Below are 22,032 nucleotides of genomic sequence, written 5' to 3' on the forward strand. Positions count from 1 at the left end.
GAATGTATGTTTTCCCGGCTATACAGCTTGTGAAGAGTTCTTGGGCTTCCAGCCAAGTGGCGGTGTCTTCAAACTGCGACGTTTCGACGAGAGACACACTCATCATCTATGCCAGAAGATGATGAGTATGTCACTTGCCGAAACGTCGCAGTCTGAAGAAATTGCCACCCAGCTGGAAGCCCGAGAACTCTTCACCATAAGATAATTGACGTACTGATAACCTTGAAACTCATCTTGTAAAAGCTAATTAACATTATAATGAAGACTAGGTCATTTTTGTGTTGGGTACAGTGAGAACAAAAAATTAACACACAAATTCCTATAAAAATGAAAAATTTATTGACTCTTTGAAGACAGGGTAAATTAACAAATATAGATTACAAACATAAATCACAGTATTAGCCTCCCAGCAATATAGTTCGTCTGGAAGATGCTGAAAGAATATTTTATGCTACACATTATCTTTGCACTTGATGAGAGGAACTTTTGAAGCTGCAGTGCTCACACCTTCAACAAATAATAAGCCAGAAACTGAAACTTTGATAACTATTATTCCTATATGATTACTGCGTAATTTTTCTCTCAAATGGCATTCCAGTCTCCTTTAACATTTGCATGCTCTGATTTTCAAGACAACACAGAATAATATTTAAATAGTAATTCTAGAAATAACTTGCTACATGAGTGAAGTTACTTCCTAGACCAAAGTAAGCTGCTTACTAATGATATTCACTGGATGTAAACAATGGGGCCCCTCCAGCAGACCTCTTTCACAAACATTTTTATTCCTGTTGGTTTAGAACAGCAACAGGATTTGTTAGGATGGGTGAGATTGTTTAGTTAAATTTTTTTATAGTTTTATAAGCTATTCTCCACCATTCTGAACCCATAGTTACTGTTTTCCTGCAGGGTAAAATTGAAGCCTTATCAAAGATCACTTCTAGATGTCCTTTCTGGTGGTTCCCCATCTCGTGCTTTTCTCTAATGGGAGCATATGCTAATAACACAAAATCCACACACACACACACACACACACACACACACACACACACACACACACACAGAGAGAGAGAGAGAGAGAGAGAGAGAGAGAGAGAGAGAGAGAGAGAGAGATTAGTATATTATTGGTTAACATATTGTACTTTCATAATACTTTTAAAAAATATTCAATTCTGGTCACATAACCCATATTTAGGGACAGGAAAAATTCGAAATTAACAACCAACAAAAATTATTTTATTTCATAGTGACTGGACTGTGCAGACATCGCCATCAAAAGCAGTTTGAAGAATTTCTTTGTTGGTCAAAATTCATCTTGCTGCAAGATCTTTGGCTTCTCAGGATAGCTGTTATGTTTCACATGTTTGTCCAACAGTACAGTAGTGTCCAAATATTCTTGGGCTTTCTCACTGCTTATTTTGATCTACTTCAAAGAAATAGTTTTCGAGGTTGTAAAAAATGCCAAAGCATGCAGTTACTCCCAACGTATGAGCACGGAAGTTCGAAGCCGATGGTCTATATGCTCCTGATAAATCTACGTATTCTTTAAATATTTCAATAGCAGAATATCATGGGACAGAAAAGATACTGTATTAAAATACATGCAAAGTGAGAAGCACAAAGGGAATAGACTCAACAATTCCAGTGTGTATGTAAGCAGCCAGCTTCAATAGCAGCAGCTTTGAAGTCATCAATAAAAAGAAAAACCACTGAAAATATCTGGTTCAAAGGACAAACTGGAAAATGTAGATTTTCGGCAGAAAATTAACGAATTCATCATCGAAGATAAGCTATGGTTACTGTTAGTTCACAGCAAAATAATCAAATTGTATTTTTCAGCTTGCCATTGTACATTTCAAGAAGTACAAATTTTGTTAGCACAGATTCAATTGAGATATTTTTAAATTGAATGCTAACAGTGGGGTTTGTTTGAATATGGTGCTAATGACTTTCCTCATATCAAGAGAACGAGGCAAACTGTGGTACCTTCAATACAAAAACAACCAAAAAATGGGATAATGCAAGAACTAGCTGATGAGGATGTTTTAGTTTTAGCAGAAAAGACCACTGAAAAAAGCGGTTATCATTTTTTGCTGTGACAGTGAAGACTGTTGATACAGGGAATGAACAAAACCTTTTATGGCAAGTGAGTAAGTTCTTGAACATCGAACTTTTACACTGTGTGCTCATGCAATAGTGGATGTTTTGCAAGACTATAATATTCAATATGATGATGATAAACCTATCGTAAGTGACAATGCTATGTATAAAAAACAAAAAAAAAAAAAAAAAACGTCAATTCATTGAAAAACAATTATAGGAGACCATTTGCATAATTTTCAGTTTTGGGCACACAAGTTGAATCTGTTGGCAGATGGTTTTCCAAGGAACTTTTGAAACTGAACTTAGTTATATTTAACTTAAAGAGCACATTCTCAAATACCAGGAAGAGAAAACATTTACATCTACAGTTTTTAAGGGAGGAGAAGAGGTATCCAAAGGCATTTCCTCTTCCAGTGTTTACAAGCTGAAACTCTTTGCTTCCCATAGCCACTTGTGTGGCAGTATATTTTGAAGACATGGTGGAATTCTTCCGCAGTGATGATATGCTGGAATTATCCAATGCTGTGCTGACCACATGCCCCTCCTATCCGCATCCTCCACTGAGGATGACACGGCAGACGGATGGTCCCGGTAGGCCACTCGTGGCCTGAAGATGGAGTGCTTTTAGGAACTGATTAGGGTAATTAACTTTCTAGTGAGGATTTAAGTTCAATTGGAGGCCATGTTCATTAAGGTACATGCAAAGGATATGATGAATAAAGTCTTCAAATTATCCTGCCTCAAATGAATTACACTCATGTTAACACAGCTGTAAAATAGCTTTGCTATTGTGCACGCGAAATTTTTTGTCAGTACACCAGCAAACTTGTGTAAAAGGTGAAGAGGTATATTCTTCAGGCAGAAATGAGAGAAACATTTAAATGCACCAGATTGTATCTACAAAGCTGATGATGCTTGCAGTTACAGATCCATGAATGTGGTGTCTGTTTTCGGTCCTAGGATTGTGTTTCAATCTTAGGACAGTAATCATGAACTATACTAATGCTGACATGCAAACAGTCTCTCATGCACACCTGGCATAGCAGCTCTTAGCAATATAGAAATTCTAAAAGGGTGCAAATCTCTTCAGGATCAAGCTGAACAGCAGCTTTCAGCAGGAGCTGTGAACATTGTCAAATGTCTGCAGGGAACTACTCTTAAAACCCACAATTTGCTGCAGTTGCACTGAAGGCAATTGGGATTCCATGATTAAACAGAGATTTGGAGCAGTTATTTCCACAAGATAATGAAGTACAAACAGACTGGTAGCACAATATCTCAGAAGAGAACTTGGAACTAATGGCAATGATTTCATATGAAAAACCATCCTTGGTGTACAGTTAATGTTAACTTTTCTTTGCAGATATCAATTGGTGTAATATAAATGTTTACCTTTCTGTACAATGATGTAATAAATTTGATCTTTAAATGTAATAAATACAATGTAGTCGAAATGTACACTTTCAATCTCAACTCTAATATTTGTTGGGAAAATTTCTTTTTCTGTCCAAAAACTGAAAAAATTTGATGTTCAATATCTAACAAATATAATGTAACTGAGAGGTGTATTTTGATTTTAAACGCAGTACTGGAAACAATTAAATAAGACAAAAATCAAGATGAACTATGAAAAATACGTATTGAGGAAATAACATTGAAAATGGCAAAAAGTAGAACCGAAATTGTCCGTAAAATAAATCGAATTTTTCCAGTCCCCACCCATACGTACATCCAAGTCTCTTAAAGTAACGTGTATCAGTTTTCGCTTGTCACAGACAAGAACCAATATTAGCTTGAATATATTAACTGGTTGGTATTGAACTTCTCAGAAGCTGATTCTCCAAACATAGCATGGAAACACTGTCACTTGCCAGAGGCAAGTACCACCATTAGCTTACATCATACTTATGGGACATTACAAAACTTAGAAGCAAGCTGCATATGCTCCAGCCTTTAGTCATATGCTCAGGTCATCTGCTTCAACTGCACATAACCCACAGGCTTTGCTAACGTAGCCTCACAGAAAGGGCACTTTGCCTCAAAACTACTTTTCCTATTTGGTAATTTTATGCTGGACCAGTACCTAAAACATAGCAAAAAGCAAAACAAATGAGTTGTCAAATTATAAATTGCTTAGCAGTAGAAATTCCACTTTGAGTCAAATATTTTATTACAGCCTCAGTCAATGTTCTACAATCAACACATTCTCACGTGCACATCAATCATACTGCCACTTAGACATACTACAGCCATAACATGCACACATCACTATTAGTGAAATGTACACTTCAGTTTACGACACATTCAATTAGCAAAATGAATAGCAATCTGTAACGACCAAACCATGGTTGACCTCTAACCACGAAGAAAGTACTCTAAGCATGAAAGAACATTTTAGAGCAACGAATTAAAAATTTTCACTTGTCTATATATAGCTTTTGCCTGCCCATTTCTCTTTTAGTATACATGTGTACAGTGCTGCAATTGTACAATTGTGTGTGTCTGGCTACAGCAGACCGAGCACAAATTCAATCACCACAAAACAATATATAACACCAACTACAAAGCATTGCCTCATGCTATTTGTACACTGGACTTTTTCAAAACTTTTCTACACTTGTGCTTGTCACATTAGGCTACAAAGTATACAAGCTAATCTACTGTGCTATCTATGAAGAGCACCTTGACATAGATGACACAGCACTGATTACACACAAAGGATATATATTTCAAAACAAGTCATCAGCTTGTACCTCAGAACTAGTTAGAGGACTTTTCTCTTTAGCCTCAAGGGTCTAACCACAACTAAACCAAAGCATTACAGAGCTGTAGTACCTGTGATCTATTTGCTACAGAGATCTTTCACTTTTGAAAGTTGAGAGTCTTAAAAGTACATTTTTCATAAGAGCATGATAATTTTGTAACTGAATATGAGACACATGAACCTCACTAAATTTACTGTGCTACACCACTGTTTTAGGTCAAGCCAATTACAAAAGTAACAATCACGATTAAAAACAACACAGAAGCAGTTATCTCACAAGGTATGTTCAAACCTTATTTTCCACTCCATTTTTCTAGTCTCTGATCAGTCAGCTGTAGCTAATGTGATAATGTTTTGATACTGAGAACAGAACCAGGTAACTTAACCACAAATACTGACCACTGTACTGTGGATGGTAACAGTACAGGAATGGTAACAGAAGGTTCCTGCAAACTAAGGTACGTTCACAGGCTGCAGCAGCCCATTCACCGATCTGCTCCTATGAGCTGGCATGTGCTTGTAGCAATACAAGGGGTACCAAATTTGTCATAAAAGTCCGTAAATTACTCAACTGATAGTTTTTTCAATACAGGTATTTCGTCGATTCCAAGCAAGTATCAATTCGTGATGTCATCGTCCAGACATGAGTTGACAGTAATCTGAATCCGTTTTAGCAGACTAACAGTTTCTTTCATGGGATAAAATTTTATTGATTATGAAACACAAGTTCTTGAAGTTTATTTAGAATAGGAAATGTTTAGTTAGTAATTGCATGCCATAATTTATCTGTTTAATATAAAATATAAAGGTTTTTTGATTTTTGTATGCAGGTAAAAAGTGTGAATTTATGTGTGACTTTTACTCTTAGACACGTTACCACTTAAGAGTACTAAAAGCATGCGTGTACAGTTCGCTGACCTGTGTGGTGAATTTCATTTAATGGTTTTGAGCCAAATAGAGAGAAATCCATTTTCATTTAGACTTAACGTGTGATAGACACATCAACTTATTACAAAAAGTCGTTTAGCCCATCAGGGAAAACTGAAACCTGCGCGCTCGATGTGAAACACGTTACACGCTAGCGAATGATGGAGCTTCCATTAAATCGCATATTGCAAACATGCTTGGACTTGTTGCACAAAGTTTGAAATCACTTTTTGAGACAAATACTGATTTTTGACAAAAACGAACAAAAAATTTATTCAAAATATTGAGGTTAAGTTTTAATTAGGACACATATCACCTTGTTGATCATGTTGCTTAGCAACACTGTAACGCAAATCAATTAATTCATAGAACAATTTATGGCGTAATAAGTCCCATTACACATACAAACTGTTACACGGAATATGCTGTTTGAATGGGAGTATAAAAGTGTTCTTTTCCAGAAATGCCAATAAACCAGCAGTTTCAAAAGTTAAATTACCAATTTGTAAGCGTAGGCTTCCGCGGCCGTTGTCTTCTTCAATAAAATTCTTCAGGGTATCAGACCGCATCGTCATAATTTTAAAATGCGCCAACGTTTCGGCCAGCGTTGCAGCTAGCCTTCATCAGGGCCTTACGTTAACTGCTAAATGAACACACCTGGATTCCTTAAATAGCTGCACGAGAAAACCGTGTCGTTACTTGATTGGCTGTACTAGGAGGAGGAGGAGGGGTGAAAGGTATGCTTTATTGGTGTTTCCTTTATTATCTGTTATTGGCTGAAATAGCTGTTTTCTATTGGTCTTTATATTAATCCACCCCATTGGAGGAGACGGACGAATAGCGAACAGGTGATGGCTGTGACGTCACACTGTTTCCATGCTGTCCAGAAGCCGGCTGCGGCGTGCCATTGCTTTGTGTGCTCGCGACCACTACTGTGGCTCTCCGCGTGTCCGCATGGGCCGCCTCGGCTCTGCCGCCGCTCCGTAGCCCTGCTATTGCAGGCAGCCAAGACCTCGGAAGCTTGTACCCGTCCTCTCTATTCATGTTGGCGGGTCTTTTGGCTATTTCTATCGCCTCTCTAATCTTTCTTTTGAAAGTGAGAGGCTGTTTCGCCAGAACGCGGGCTTCTTGAAAAAATATTGGTTTCCCGCACTCGTCTCGGTGTTCCGCCACTGCTGACTTAGTGTGTTGTTTCAGGCGGATATATCTTTCATGTTCCGAGAGCCTAGTGCTGATCGGACGTCCCGTCTCACCTATGTAAACTAATCCACACGCACAACCAATTTCATACACGCCAGCTGTGTGTAGTTTGTCAACTGCATCCTTGGTAGAACCGAGCATGTCTGATATTTTGTTTCTGCTTCGGAAAATTGGTCTGATGTCGGCTTTTCGTAGTATTTTGCCAATACGTTCGGTGACCCCTTGTACGTATGGTAACACAGCAATGGTCTGTGCCTCCTTCTCCTCTTCCCTATTAGTCTTCTCCCTTGTCGACATGGTGCTGTCTATCATCTGCTTCCCATAGCCATTAGTTCCGAAGATGGACCTGAGGTGTTCAAGTTCTGTCTTCAGATGTTCTTCGTCGCTTATCCTGTACGCTCTCTTCGTTAGCGTGTGCAGGGCGGACTTCTTCTGCGTGGGGTGATGGTGGGAGGAGGCGTGAAGGTACCTGTCCGTATTGGTTGGTTTCCTGTACACTTTGTGGCCAAGTTTACCATTAGGCTTTCGATAAACTTCCACGTCGAGAAAAGGCAGCACCCCATTCTTCTCTGTTTCCATTGTAAACTGGATTTTTCTATGCTGTTGGTTAAGGTGCTTGTGGAAGTTCTGTAACTCCTCTTCTCCGTGGGGCCAGATGACGAAAGTATCATCGACATAGCGAAGCCAACAATTTGGACGTAATGGTGCGGACTGGAGGGCTGTTTCCTCAAATGCCTCCATGAAAATTTCTGCTGCGATAGGCGATAGGGGTGAGCCCATAGCTACACCGTCAGTTTGTTCATAAAATTGACCTCTCCACCTGAAATAGGTGGTAGTCAGACAGTGGCGCACAAGCTCACATACATCAGGTGCCACGCGTTCTTCTAGGATGTTCACAGTATCTGACACTGGGACATTCGTGAATAGGGATTTGACGTCGAAGCTAACCATCAGATCGTGGTCCGTAACACGCATTTCCTTTAGGAGAGACACGAAGTGAGTGGAATCCTTAACGTAGGACTCGGTTTGATGCACTAGGTGTCGGAGCCTAGGTGCCAGTTCTTTCGCTAGGTAGTAGGTCGGCGAATCAAGTAACGACACGGTTTTCTCGTGCAGCTATTTAAGGAATCCAGGTGTGTTCATTTAGCAGTTAACGTAAGGCCCTGATGAAGGCTAGCTGCAACGCTGGCCGAAACGTTGGCGCATTTTAAAATTATGACGATGCGGTCTGATACCCTGAAGAATTTTATTAAATTACCAATTGTTGTGTAACTTAATTGGTATCGCATTTCACTGACGAACACTATTCTTAGTGATAAACATTAATTGCAAGTAGATTTTTAAATACTCACCAACACTGCCAAGCAGCACTTCACATCACAACCAGTAATAAATGCCAATATAACTGAACGGGTATTACTTCATTAAAACAGAGCGATCAGCTTATAATCCTAGGATAAACTGTACCAGGTGAAATTATTTCACATTAACTGTACAGATTATTAGTCGGAAATGAATTCACCCACACCACTACTAAACTTTTATCATGACTCTTCAAAACATATCTCACGAAGCCGGGATCAAGAAGCTAGGAAAAAGAAGAGACATCAGTATACGCTCACGCCATCGCCATGAGCAACTGGCCGCCTCTCAGCGACTAATGAAGGGGTAAGGGGACGGGAGGGAGGAATCTGAACAAGTTAGCTCTGCAATGAGAAACTGCTTTCACCAAGTCTATTGTATGGCCACAAATGTTAATGCTCCAGAGATTTCAAATTAAGAATGTGGGGCTGCTAGGTACAAAACATGATTTTTCTCACAACTGATGCTGCCTTATGACAAACAATGTTTTTGGGTGAAGTTTAAATTGACACCAACTCTTATTTTGTGACTGTTTTATTCACATGTTAAACATAAAAACAATGTATGCCAATGATAACAACTTACTTTGCTTTTCATTAAAGGTTCAATGTTGGTACCACTTTCTGAGCACAGCTAATATGAAGACAACCTTATAAGTTGAAGGCAGTCAGCCAGCTTATGTGTGCAGATTTTATTCTCTTAATGGTGGAAAAAAGTTTCTTGTACTAGTATGTAGGTCCAAATATCAACATAACTGTAGCTACAAATTTGCCACATCCAGGAAATTTATGAAGGGGAAAGCTTTTACACAAGTCTATGAGATTTATTTTATTATGAAACTTATCATACAGCTGCATGTCACAATGCAGGTCTAGAACGAACTATTCTTCACTTTAAGCACTGCGTCTTAAGTGTATATGCTTGCATCTAAGGCTTTGGTGAACCTGGTACATGGTCATTCCTCTGAAGACAGCGAACTATTTGCATTGGCCACTTGCATTCTCCTAGGCACCTCATGGACAGGCCTGGCCTATAGGAAGGTAAGATCATTAGGGATTGAGCATGAGTAATTTTAAACAGGATATCCAGATATGGATTTGAGCCACATCATCTCTGAATCCAAGATCAGCCGTAGATTAACCAGAGTAGGTTTACCTGACACACACTGGAAGAGACTCCATACAGTAATGAGTGGCATTGCAACACACTATTCCACTTTCTGGACTATATCTTTGGTAGTTATGGTGATTCCAGAACAGCAGTTATTGTGCATTTGTGTGTCTGAAGTATCCTCGGTTAATCAAACTTTTACAGTTATGGTGGAACAGTTTGCAAAATTCAAGAATTAACTTCATGACTCCTCTTCACTCTCACTAATTATGCAACAGGCTTCAGCTCTCACTGCTTGAACTGCAGCTCCTGAAAGTTCACATCAGGATCGAGCCTTTAGTTATTACAGAGTGACACAGTTCAGTTCACTCAGTTGCACACTGTCATACTGGTCTTAAAAATGATGTGGAATGGTGATAATGCTTCCTCTCTTCTCCTCCCTTCAGATCAGCAACCAACAGAAATGTAGTATCCTTTACTTCCAGGATCTTTTGCTTCTAAATGAAGAGCAGACAGTCTCTGCCTCAAATAAGATCAATACTCAAGAGACTAACACACACGTGACTGACTCATGTAGCATGTCTATCTCAAATGGCAACTCTTTTGTAACGGATTAATGAATTGTCAACATTTTGACATTTGAAACTGTGCAGGGAGTAAGCAGTGGGTTCCTTAGTGCTTTTAGTGGTGTTTTAAGTTTCTCAGTAAATTACACAATTCCTGTTAATTTTATAGCTCAAGCATCAACCTTATCTTTGAGCAATTTCACAACTCAACCTGACAGTGGAATATAGCTCAGCCTCAGGGACATTTCTAAGGTGCCTTCTATTGGAGAAATTATGACAACAGTCTCCACATACATTAAAGTTCTTTTAGCTGTGTTACAATGAAACGTGCATTTTCAAAATTTCAGACAAGAATTCAAAGCACTTCCAATTCCCTCCTGATCCTTCAGACGTAAAATGGCGACAATTTGTTGAAGTATCACTGCTGGCTTTAAAAAACAGTGTTTCTCAAAGAAGTGGCCTTAGTAAACACGTGAATACAAAACTAACTTCCTGCTGGTTTAAGTATTTAAGGCCAATCATTACCATTGGTATGTCCACCCCCCTAGTAGCACAAAAATTGAGATCGTAAGTTCCATTTTGATCATACGATGAAAAAATCTACAGAGAGTGTTGTGCATGACCATTACACATACAATAGGATATAGAATGTGTCAGAAAGATTGTTCTAGACTGACTATTTAGCCTTAACTGTCAGCATTTGTATCATTTAGGGATTCAGACGGTTAAATGAAGATCCTTTATCTTGTTGTAACTCTTCAGGCTTTCCCGGCGAGATCTAGACATGTGGAAAAATTGGGTCTACTGCCGGATGTTTGTGTCGCTCTGGCACAAAACCTCAGGAGCAGCAACTGGCGGGCGCGGACCGCGAACGGAACGCCCGACACAGGACAGGCCTCAGAGAGCTGCGACAGATGGCGCCCAAGTCGGGTGCGGACGTCCGAGAAAACACCGGGGAAGAGACAACACATTACAAGCAGCGCCAGGTGGGCACGGACGGCAAAGAGAGCACCCAGTGCCCTCTGGGCATAAATACTGGACAAGATCCTCCAACACGGCAGTCTCAGGCAGCACCTGAAGAAGGCAACGAGTTACGTGGCCGAAATATTGTGCCAGAGCGACACAAACATCCGGCAGTAGACCCGATTTTTCCACATATCCTTTACCTTAATATACTAATACACGCTACCATGCGCTCCAATGGTGGTCAAGTATGCCCAAAGCTTGTGACTGTATAGTTCTGACATGCTGACGAGCCACACGTTGAGAATCTTGATTCACCAATCCATAATGCAATCACTGTTAGTCTAAATACAACAAGGTACTCAAAAGTTAAAATCAAGGGTGACACTTTGGGCACATATTACTATGAATGTTGGAAGTATTAGCAGCTTGGAACCATCTACATCAGTGATGAAATCTTACAAGTCTTAAAAGAATTTAAATCAACTTCACAATTCATGCTTAAAAGCAAGGGAAAGAAATAGATATTTTACACAAAATACCAGACTTTTAGCAAAGTATTATACCACTGTAGTTTGCTATGCGCGCACACACACACACACACACACACACACACACACACACACACACACACACACACACACACACAAAAAGACTATTTTCAAAACTAATAACATTCCACATATTTCACAATTGTAGCTTAATATGCATTACATTCAATAATTGGTTAAGATATCCTTATTACTGGGTACAGGTCCATGAATTGTGAATATGATGTTCTGTGTTGATGTGAAATATCCTTGCTTCTTTACAGTTCTTATTCACCCGAATGTGTGTGAAGCCGCAAGCTGACTGTTCACAAACAACTTAAACTTAACAATTGATTAATGTTTTAATGAATTATTTAAGATGCATATACTATCTGCAAACTTTTTAATACGCTCTCTCACTCCTTCACTTGGATTGTCAAATGCAAAAACTCGCACCAGGTTTCGAAGGAGGAGTCAATGTACAATTTAAATGCTTTATTGGTTTGTTGGTTAAAAAATATCTTGATATTCATGCAAGTGGTTCTCTTTTCTCCAAAGGTCTCTCTAATTTTCCTGTAGGCAGTATCTATCTTACCCCTAGTGATATGCACCTCTACATCCTTACATTTGTCCTCTAGCCAATCCTGCTTAGCCATTTTGCACTTCTACATCTACGTACATACTCCGCAATCCACCCTACGGTGCGTGGCGGAGGGTACCTTGTACCACAACTAGCATCTTCTCTCCCTGTTCCACTCCCAAACAGAATGAGGGAAAAATGGTTGCCTATATGCCTCTGTATGAGCCTTAATCTCTCTTATCTTTGTGGTCTTTCCGCGAAATATAAGTTGGCGGCAGTAAAATTGTACTGCAGTCAGCCTCAAGTGCTGGTTCTCTAAATTTCCTCAGTAGCGATTCACGAACAGAATGCCTCCTTTCCTCCAGAGACTCCCACCCGAGTTCCTGAAGCATTTCCGTAACACTCACGTGATGATCAAACCTACCAGTAACAAATCTACCAGCCTGCCTCTGAATTGCATCTATGTCCTCCCTCAATCCGACCTGATAGGGATCCCAAACGCTCGGGCAGTACTCAAGAATAGGTCATATTAGTGTTTTATAAGCGGTCCCCTTTACAGATGAACCACATCTTCCCAAAATTCTACCAATGAACCGAAGACGACTATCCGCCTTCCCCACAACTGTCATTACATGCTTATCCCACTTCGTATCGCTCTGCAATGTTACGCCGAAATATTTAATCGACGTGACTGTGTCAAGCGCTACACTACTAATGGAGTATTCCAACATACGGGATTCTTTTTCCTATTCATCTGCATTAATTTACATTTATCTATATTAGCTGCCATTCTTTACACCAATCACAAATCCTGTCCAAGTCATCTTGTATCATCCTACGTCACTCAACGATGACACCTTCCCGTACACCACAGCATCATCAGCAAACAGCCACACATTGTTATCCACCCTATCCAAAAGATCATTTATGTAGATAGCAAACAACAGCGGACGTACCACACTTCCCTGGGGCACTTCAGATGATACCCTCACCTCCGATAAACACTCACCATTGGGGACAACATACTGGGTTCTATTACTTAAGAAGTCTTTGAGCCACTAACATATTTGGGAACCAATTCCATACGCTCGTACCTTAGTTAGGAGTCTGCAGTGGGGCACCAAGTCAAACGCTTTCCAGAAGTCAAGGAATATGGCATCCGTCTGATACCCTTCATCCATGGTTCGCAAGATATCATGTGAAAAATGGGCGAGTTGCGTTTCGCAGGAGCGATGCTTTATAAAGTCGCGCTGATGCATAGACAGCAACTTCTCTGTCTCAAGGAAATTCATTATATTCTAACTGAGAATATGTTCGAAAATCCTGCAACAAACTGATGTTAAGGATATTGGTCTGTAATTTTGAGGATCCGTCCTTCTACCCCTCCTATATACAGGTGTCACCTGCACTGTTTTCCAGTCACTCGGGACTTTATGTTGGGCAAGAGATTCGCGATAAATGCAAGCTAACTAAGGAGCCAGTGCAGTAGAGTACTCTCTGTTAAACCAAATTGGAATCCCATCAGGAACTTGTCATTTATTTATTTTCAACCCATTCAGCTGCTTCACAACCCCAGGGATGTCTATTACTATGTCCTCCATACGGGAATCTGTACTAGACTTGAACGGCGGTATGTTTGTACAATCCTCCTGCGTGAAAGATTTCTCAAATGCCAAATTTAAAATTTCAGCTTTCGTTTTGCTGTCTTCTGTTGCCAGGCCAGAATGATCAGCGAGTGACTGGACGGAAGCCTTCCACCCGCTTACAGATTTTACATAAGACCAGAATTTCCTTGGGTTTTCAGCAAGATCTTTTGCTAAGGTATGACGGTGGTAGTGGTTGTATACTTTGTGCATCGCTCTTTTTACAGCAGCACGAATCTCTACTAACTTTCGCCTGTCCTCATTCTCCCAATCTTTTTTGTACCGCGAGTGCAACTGTCTTGGCTTCCTGCGCATTCTCCAAATTGCGCTGTTAAACCACGGCGGGTCTTTTCCGTCCGTAACCCACTTTTTCAGCACATACTTGTCCAATGCGTAATTTACAATGTGTTTAAAATTTGCCCATAATTCTTCCACGTCCATCGTACCGGAAGTAAATGAAGTCGATTCATTTACTAAGTGGGATGCTAACAACTGCTTATCTGCTCTTTCTAGTAAGAATACTCTCCTAGCCTTCTTGACAGACTTTTTAACTTTCGTAACCATAGTCGTAATGACAACATCATGATTACTAATCCCTGTCTCAACACTGACACCGTCGATGAGGTCTGGTCTGTTCGTGGCTACTGCCTCCAACTAATATAGCATGATCCGGGTACTTCTGCGATACAGAGTGTAGACTCCCTTTGAATGATTCTAGAACTGTCACTGTGGAACATGGTGGCTGGTAATAACACCCAACAATTAACTTTATTTCACCTAGCCCTGTTAAACGTGTCCATATAACTTCACAATCACACTCTACTTTGACCTCAGTAGACAATATTTTTGTCAACTGCAATGAAGACGCGACCTCCTACGGTGTCTAATCTGTCTTTCCGATACACGTTCCAACCCTCACTAAATATTTCAGAACTTCCTATCTCGGGGTTCAGCCAGGTCTCTGTCCCGAGAATAATTTGTGCGCCACACGCTTCCTGGAGGGCAGTAAATTCAGGAACTTTATTCCGAACACACTGAAAATTTACTGCTAATATATTGATAGCTGAAGTGTCTTTACACTGAGCGTGTCCTGATTTCCCTGCCTACACGTCGACTGGTGAGTGTTCATCAGGACACCTCGCACTACTGCCTAGCCTAAAAAACCCTCATGTGCACGCCACAAGTACTCTGCTGCCCGAGTAGCCCCTTCCTTTGTGTAGTGCACCCCTGACCTATCTAGGGGCGTCCTACAATTCCCCACCCAATAGCGCAAGTGTAGAAATCTGCAGCCAAGACCCTCACAGAGTCGACGAAGCCTCTGGTTGAGACCCTCCACTCTGCTCCAAACCAAAGGACCCCGATCCACTCTGGGAACGATGCTGCAAATACAGAGCTCTGCTTGCACCCCACGTGCGAGGCCAGCGGTCTTCACCAAATCCGCCAGCTGCCTGAACGAACTGAGGATTGCCTCAGAACCCAAGCGACAGGCATCATTGGTGCCGACGTGAGCAACTACTTGCAGACGCCTGCACCCCGTATGCTCGATAGCCGCAGGCAAAGCCGCCTCCACATCTTGGATGAGGCCCTCCCGGCAGACAAACCGAGTGCACGGTGGCATTCTTTCCAGCCCTGTACACTATTTCCCTAAGGGGCTCCATCACCCGCCTACCGTTGGAGCTCCCAATAACCAGCAAGCCTTTGCCCCCGTGTGCCTGCTCGAGCCCTGCTGAAGGAGCAGCCACCTGCCCACTGACAGGATGAACGGGCGAGGCCAGCCAGCCAGCCTCCACATTGACCCTCCGCCTCGAGCAACGCGAATGCGTTGCAGTCCGCCACTCACCCTTAGGTGAGGGCGGCCCCAACGTGACGGATACACTAGAAGCTGCCTCGGCGGCTGAGTCAGTGGACGCAGCAAAGCGACACCTGGGGTGCCTCAAGCGACGCGCCAGACCCTCCGCCATCGCTGCACCTCGAGGCATCAGCCTGAAGGCGGCTGACCGTGGCCAACAGCATGCTCAGCTGCTCGCGAATCGCAGCCAGTTCCTCCTGCACCCGCACACAGCACGCACACACCCTATCCACCCTACTACTAATATCTGGACGTATTCAGTTGCAACAAATAAAACAGCAATATGCGACTGCACAGTTGCGTCACCAGCACCAGATTGAGCTGAGATATATGAACAATTACTTACGAACCAAGCAATCAAATGACCATGACTACGCCACTATACTATACACTGCGATCCTACCCCTGTCTTAGTACAAATGACAACCGCCCACGTGATGTTACACTCTACCGTTATTAAAATTTGATACTACCTCTTTCTAATTCGAAAATACGCAAAGATCCGAAAAACTTCGCCACGCAAGCACACAAAGTAATTTGAATTAAACCTGTCACTCTGCAAGCACAGATGAAACTGCACTGGCCTCTATCTGCTGCTGACTGACTCTACGAAATAAACAGAAAGCACTGGCTGTCCAAAACAAACAACTAACAACTACGCGAATTTATACTTTACAGCTATCAATAAGCAATATAACTCCTCTCAAATACGAGAATAGGCAAGGATTTTATCTAATTAAATATGCAAGCGCACAAACACCCGGAAAGAAATTAAGAATCAAACTACAAAACAAATATGAAAGCTAAATATGTGACTCCCTACTGCACTGCTGCTGCATTGATACTTCACCAGCGGCTGCTCAAGGCTCACTTCCTGTCGATCTCATTTTTGAGACATTTGTATTCCTTTTTGCCTGCTTCATTTACTGCATTTTTATATTTTCTCCTTTCATCAATTAAATTCAATATATCTTCTGTTACCCATGGATTTCTATTAGCCCTCGTCTTTTTACCTACTTCATCCTCTGCTACCTTCACCATTTCATCTCTCAAAGCTACCCATTCTTCTTTTACTGTATTTCTTTCAATTGTTCCCTAATGCTCTCCCTGAAGCGCTCTACAACTTCTGGTTCTTTCAGTTTATCCAGGTCCCATCTCCTCAAATTCCCACCTTTTTAAAGTTTCTTTAGTTTTAATATACAGTTCATAACCAATAGATTGTGGCCAGAGTCCGCATCTGCCCCTGGAAAAGTCTTACAATTTAAAACCTGGTTCTCGAATCTCTGTCTTACCACTATGTAATCTATCTGAAACCTGTCAGTATCTCCAGGCTACTTCCATGTATACAACCTCCTTTTGTAATTCTTGAACCAAGTGTTAGCTAAAGTTAAGTTATGCTCGGTGCAAAATTCTACCAGGCAGCTTCCTCTCTCATTCCTTAGCCCCATTCCATATTCACCTACTACGTTTCCTTCTCTTCCTTTTCCTACTATCGAGTTCCAGTCACCCATGGCTATTAACTTTTCATCTCCCTTCACTATCTGAATACTTTCTTTTATCTCATCATACATTTCTTCAATTTCTTCATCATCTGCAGAGCTAGTTGGCATATAAACTTGTACTACTGTAGTAGGTGTGGGCTTCGTTTCTATCTTGGCCACAATAACGCGTTCACTATGCTGTTTGTAGTAGATTACTCGCACTCCTATTTTTTTATTCATTATTAAACCTACTCCTGCTTTACCCCTATTTGATTTTGTATTTATAACCCTGTATTCACCTGACCAAAAGTCTTGTTCCTCCTGCCACCCAACTTCACTAATTCCCACTATATCTAACTTTAACCTATCCATTTCCCTTTTTAAATTTTCGAACTTACCTGCCCGATTAAGGGATCCGACATTCCACGCTCCGATCCGTAGAACACCAGTTTTCTTTCTCCTGATATCGACGTCCTCTCGAGTAGCCCTGCCCGGAGATCCGAATGAGGGACTATTTTACCTCCAGAATATTTTACCCAAGAGGACGCCGTCATCATTTAACCATACAGTAAAGCTGCATTCCCTCGGGAAAAATTATGGCTGTAGTTTCCCATAGCTTTCAGCTATTCGCAGTACCAGCACAGCAAGGCCGTTTTTGTTAGTGTTACAAGGCCAGATCAGTCAATCATCCAAACTGTTGCCCCTGCAACTACTGAAAAGGCTGCTGCCCCTCTTCAGGAACCACACATTTGTCTGGCCTCTCAACAGATACCCCTCCGTTGTGGTTGCACCTACGGTACGGCTATCTGTACCGCTGAGGCACGCAAACCTCCCCACCAACGGCAAGGTCCATGGTTCATGGGGACCATTAGGTTATACAGTTTTAAATAGCTACTGCAACATGCGAGCATTCTTATCGGACCGTTTTAAAAAAAAACCTTATTTGTGATATAACTTGCTTTACAGTAACTGCAGAAGTTAGTAATAGAGGTTGACTACATGTAAGAACTTACTCAACAGTTTTCTTGTTTGCTATGTGCCCACAAGGATTGAAGGCGTACTGCAAAGGTCCTCTGTCTACATAAAAGGCTGCTTCAATGCCTAGGGACAGTCTTGCTGTTGGCCCATACTGCAAAGAAAGTGCAATAGCATTTCTAAATTTTAACACACATAACATCCACAAAATTGTCGTCATAATTAACACTGTAACTGAAAACATAAAACCAAAATTAAGACTATCTTCCTGTCTTGTCTTTTCCTCTATAGTTACATTATTTATACTGCTCCAAAGTATGGTGTTTATAATAGCCGCTCACTACTGCTGCTGCTGCTGCTGCTGCTACTAACACTTTCACTCTGCCAGCCATTTTTTTCTGAGTAATGTGCAGCATTTCTTCTGGTTACCCAACTGATAAAAAGGGCTTGTCTGCAAAAGAAGCCTTTCTACTGTGAAACTCACAAAGTTTTGTAAAATGTGCACAGATTACCTCCCCACAAAATGTTTTCCCCATTGGTTACAGCAATCTGTTCTTTGAAGGAAACTATAAATGCTATCAGCTGATAAAGCACAGTCTCTTAACTTCTAGTTATCAAAATGTTTGTCCACTATCAGTAAAGTTAAACTTGCAGTTATACAAGATTACATCACGAGCTATACTTAACTTATGGATATTCAGGCTGCTCCAAAGACAGACTTCCCAAGGGGCTAGCACCTTGCAGAAACACATTTCACTAACCTATCGTACTATAGTCAAGGTTTAATGCAGTTACCAAAAATCTTGAAAAGTTCTTGACCAATTTACTGCAGATTTTTGCACAATACTCAAACGTCCTGGTGGACACAGGCCACAAACTTTCTCAATATATGCGACATTCGGAAATATAGTCCAACAATGCTACAGAGGATCAAAGTTATAGGCACCAGCACCTGTAAGTTTACGTACACAAAGTGTGATTCTGTGATGTTACAAACTTTCTAGGATGCATCAATTTCAGGAAGAGTCCCCATACTGTTGGCGAACAGAAGTTATAAGCGAAAACTGTTCTGATACATCTGACAGAGGAATACATGTACTAGTACTGTTGTTGCTAAGATTGATGGATAGGCAACTTTTATTGGTGCTAGTACAGGTGAATACAAGAAAAGGGGCAAAGTAGTTGTTTCATTTACTTCAAATTTTTACACAATATTCTAATAAACATTTGGACAGACATAGGCTACAACTGCAGATTTTTCAGATTTCATACAACAGAAGTTGTGCTGCATTTGAAGTGACGTAAAACTATGCCTACTAGGTACGAGACTAGACTGTACTTTATCTAGATGCTTGCACTGGCAGGAAGTGGGAGATGGCTGTGGCTAGCTGACTCCTCCTCCTCCTCCTCCTCCTCCTCCCCGTCTGGTCCCCTACTCTGTACCAGCTCCACTATAATGCCTTCACTCAAAGTTTATTCAATTCAGCTGTTTGGTGTGTCAAATGACTTCTCTGCCTGCCGCAGTTCTGTTGTTCTTGCTCACTTCTCTCAAGTAACATTCCAAAATCAAAGTTTTCGTTTGTCGATTACAATGAATAAAATAGTTATTTCAGTAAGAGACCTAAAAAACAGAATCTAGATGAAGAAACTGAAAAATACCCGCTGGTTCAAATGGAGTCACCATTGCCTGCTTCATCCAGCAGCACTTCATCTTCATGTATTGAGGATGTCAAGAAACCTTTAAACAGTGTCAATACTATTGCACTTTTGAATAGAAGAGCAAGTTTTGTCAAAAATACAGTTGGCTCATTGCACACTACAAAAAATTGAGTTACAGGGTTTACCAAAAATTTTATCTCTGGACACTGAAAAAGAAGCTGGTATGAAAATATCTAAGCAATGGACTGGATGTGGTATCACTAGTTCTGTGGAAACTCAAACCCAGCAACAAACAGCACTGAGAAAAATATTTTTGATCACAAAGACAGTGCTGCACATGAAGCAGATGTAAATTTTAGCCGAGTTCCAACAAAAAAACAGTGGAAAATGAATGTTTGAAAACCATATCAGAAAAGAAAGAACTTACAGTGAGAACCTTTCGCGCAGCCTTATAAGGTTGCAAAAGGGGAGCAATCTTTCAACAACCTTTTATCAGAAATCGATGTTAAAGAGCTCACTGGATTAAATACGGGCTGAATTCTACATTCAAATAAGGCGAGTAAGAATATAAATAATCTTTTCAGTTCAGAAATAAGGAAACATATTCTACTGGCAATAGTAAAAGTGGACAATAGGTTTGTGATAACCATTGACGAATAAACTCAAATTTTACACATTAGAGTCTGCCTTGTATATTTGGAGTATGCCTCAAATTTAATTATGGACCTATCTGAACTCTCAAGTGTGAAGTCTCTTGGTCTTTTTTATGCTGTGGCTCAATGTTTTGAAAGCTACAAATTAGATTGAAGATTTTTAAACAGTAGACTGATTTCTGTGGCATATGATACAGCTGCACTGATGACTGGCCTTAAACCTGGAGTGGGGCTCTTTATAAAGACAAATTTCTGCCTGTCACTGTTTGCCATTGGCCACGGGCCATAGGCTTGAACTTTGCTTAAGTGATGTAGTAAAGAAAACAAAAACTACCGATCAGTTTAAAGCATTCATTGAAAAAAATTTATGTTCACCACACCTCCCCAAAGGCATATGGAGAACTGCACTACTTTGCAGATGATCTTGGTGTTCAACTATTGAAAATTGGAAGTGTGTTAGACAAGAAGGGTGTTGTACAGTATCAGCAGTTTGTGAGAGCTACTAGGTCATTGCAGACCATCTTGTGGGAGCTAAAGAAGACCGAATAGATCATGCTTCGGACAGATCCAAGTATGAAGGCATACTCAGGAAACTAACACCAACATGCTTAGGTTTAAATTTTTAGACAACATAGCTGTATGGAGACAAAAAGTGATTAATTTAGTTATAACCAATTATTCAAAATGACGGTCACAATCGCATCATCACCCTGCCTGTGCATGGATGGTCACTATGCCTAACTAGTTACCAACTGCGCACATGCAGGGTGAAGATTCCAGCGAGCGACCAAATGGTGTAAATTGCCCTGAAGATGACACCATCGTGGATTGAAACCGGTTGGGGGTAAAATAAATAATGCGATTGTGACTGTCATTTTCAATAACTGATGCTTAGTTTTAGATTTGGCATTGCTGCATAACGCACTTCAAGAACTTTCAAAAATTTGTGGGTAACTACAACACCATGCAGACGTATTTCAGGCTAATAAAAGATTCAAATGTTGTTTAACACATTTACTGCTCAGAATGATATTCTGGGAAATTTCTATGAGCGGGTTGTGACATCTGTAAACAACAAATGATTGTTCTGACAACCTTTCACGAAATGATTGAACGAGAATGCTAAGCAGGGAAGATGCATATTTGGCCATTTCAGCTCATGTAGTCACACAAACACTTGGCCCGCCGATGACAATACTTTTGGGGTGAAAAGGACATTGAGTCACTTGCAGGTCGCTTTCAGTACACACACACACACACACACACACACACACACACACACACACAGTGGTCCACTGACAGTGACTGATCAAATATCTCTCAAAATATGCATCAAAAGAAAAACTACAAAGAACGAAACTCGTCTAGCTTGAACGGGGAAACGAGATGGCACTATGGTTGGCCCGCTACATGGCGCTGCCATAGGTCAAATGGATATCAACTACGATTTATTAAATAGGAACCTCCATTTTTTATTAAATATTCGTGTAGTACATAAAGAAATATGAATGTTTTAGTTGGACCACTTTTTTCGCTTTGTGATAGATGGTACTGTAATAGTCACAAACGTGTAAGTACGTCGTGTCACGTAACATTCTGCCAGTGTGGACAGTATTTGCGTCGTGGTACATTACCCATGTTAAAATGGATCGTTTGCCAATTGCGGA

The 22,032-nt window shown here is 40.8% G+C and overlaps 1 protein-coding gene across 3 annotated transcripts in view; it reads right to left on the reverse strand.

Annotated features, from left to right (window-relative positions):
- Positions 1-316: 316 nt before the first annotated feature.
- LOC124800121 (protein pellino-like) overlaps positions 317-22,032 on the reverse strand; it is a 165,057-nt gene continuing 143,341 nt past the window's right edge. For all 3 annotated transcript variants that reach the window (XM_047262973.1, XM_047262971.1, XM_047262972.1), the window contains 2 exons: positions 18,092-18,207; positions 317-4,186 (listed from right to left, as the gene is read on the reverse strand). In XM_047262973.1, the coding sequence (XP_047118929.1) occupies positions 4,069-4,186; positions 18,092-18,207 (234 nt within the window). In that variant the 3' untranslated portion in view covers positions 317-4,068. The remainder of the gene's footprint in view (positions 4,187-18,091; positions 18,208-22,032) is intronic.

This window comes from Schistocerca piceifrons, chromosome 1 (genome assembly GCF_021461385.2).
Source record: "Schistocerca piceifrons isolate TAMUIC-IGC-003096 chromosome 1, iqSchPice1.1, whole genome shotgun sequence".
In the NCBI taxonomy this organism is placed as follows: Eukaryota; Metazoa; Arthropoda; class Insecta; order Orthoptera; family Acrididae; genus Schistocerca; species Schistocerca piceifrons.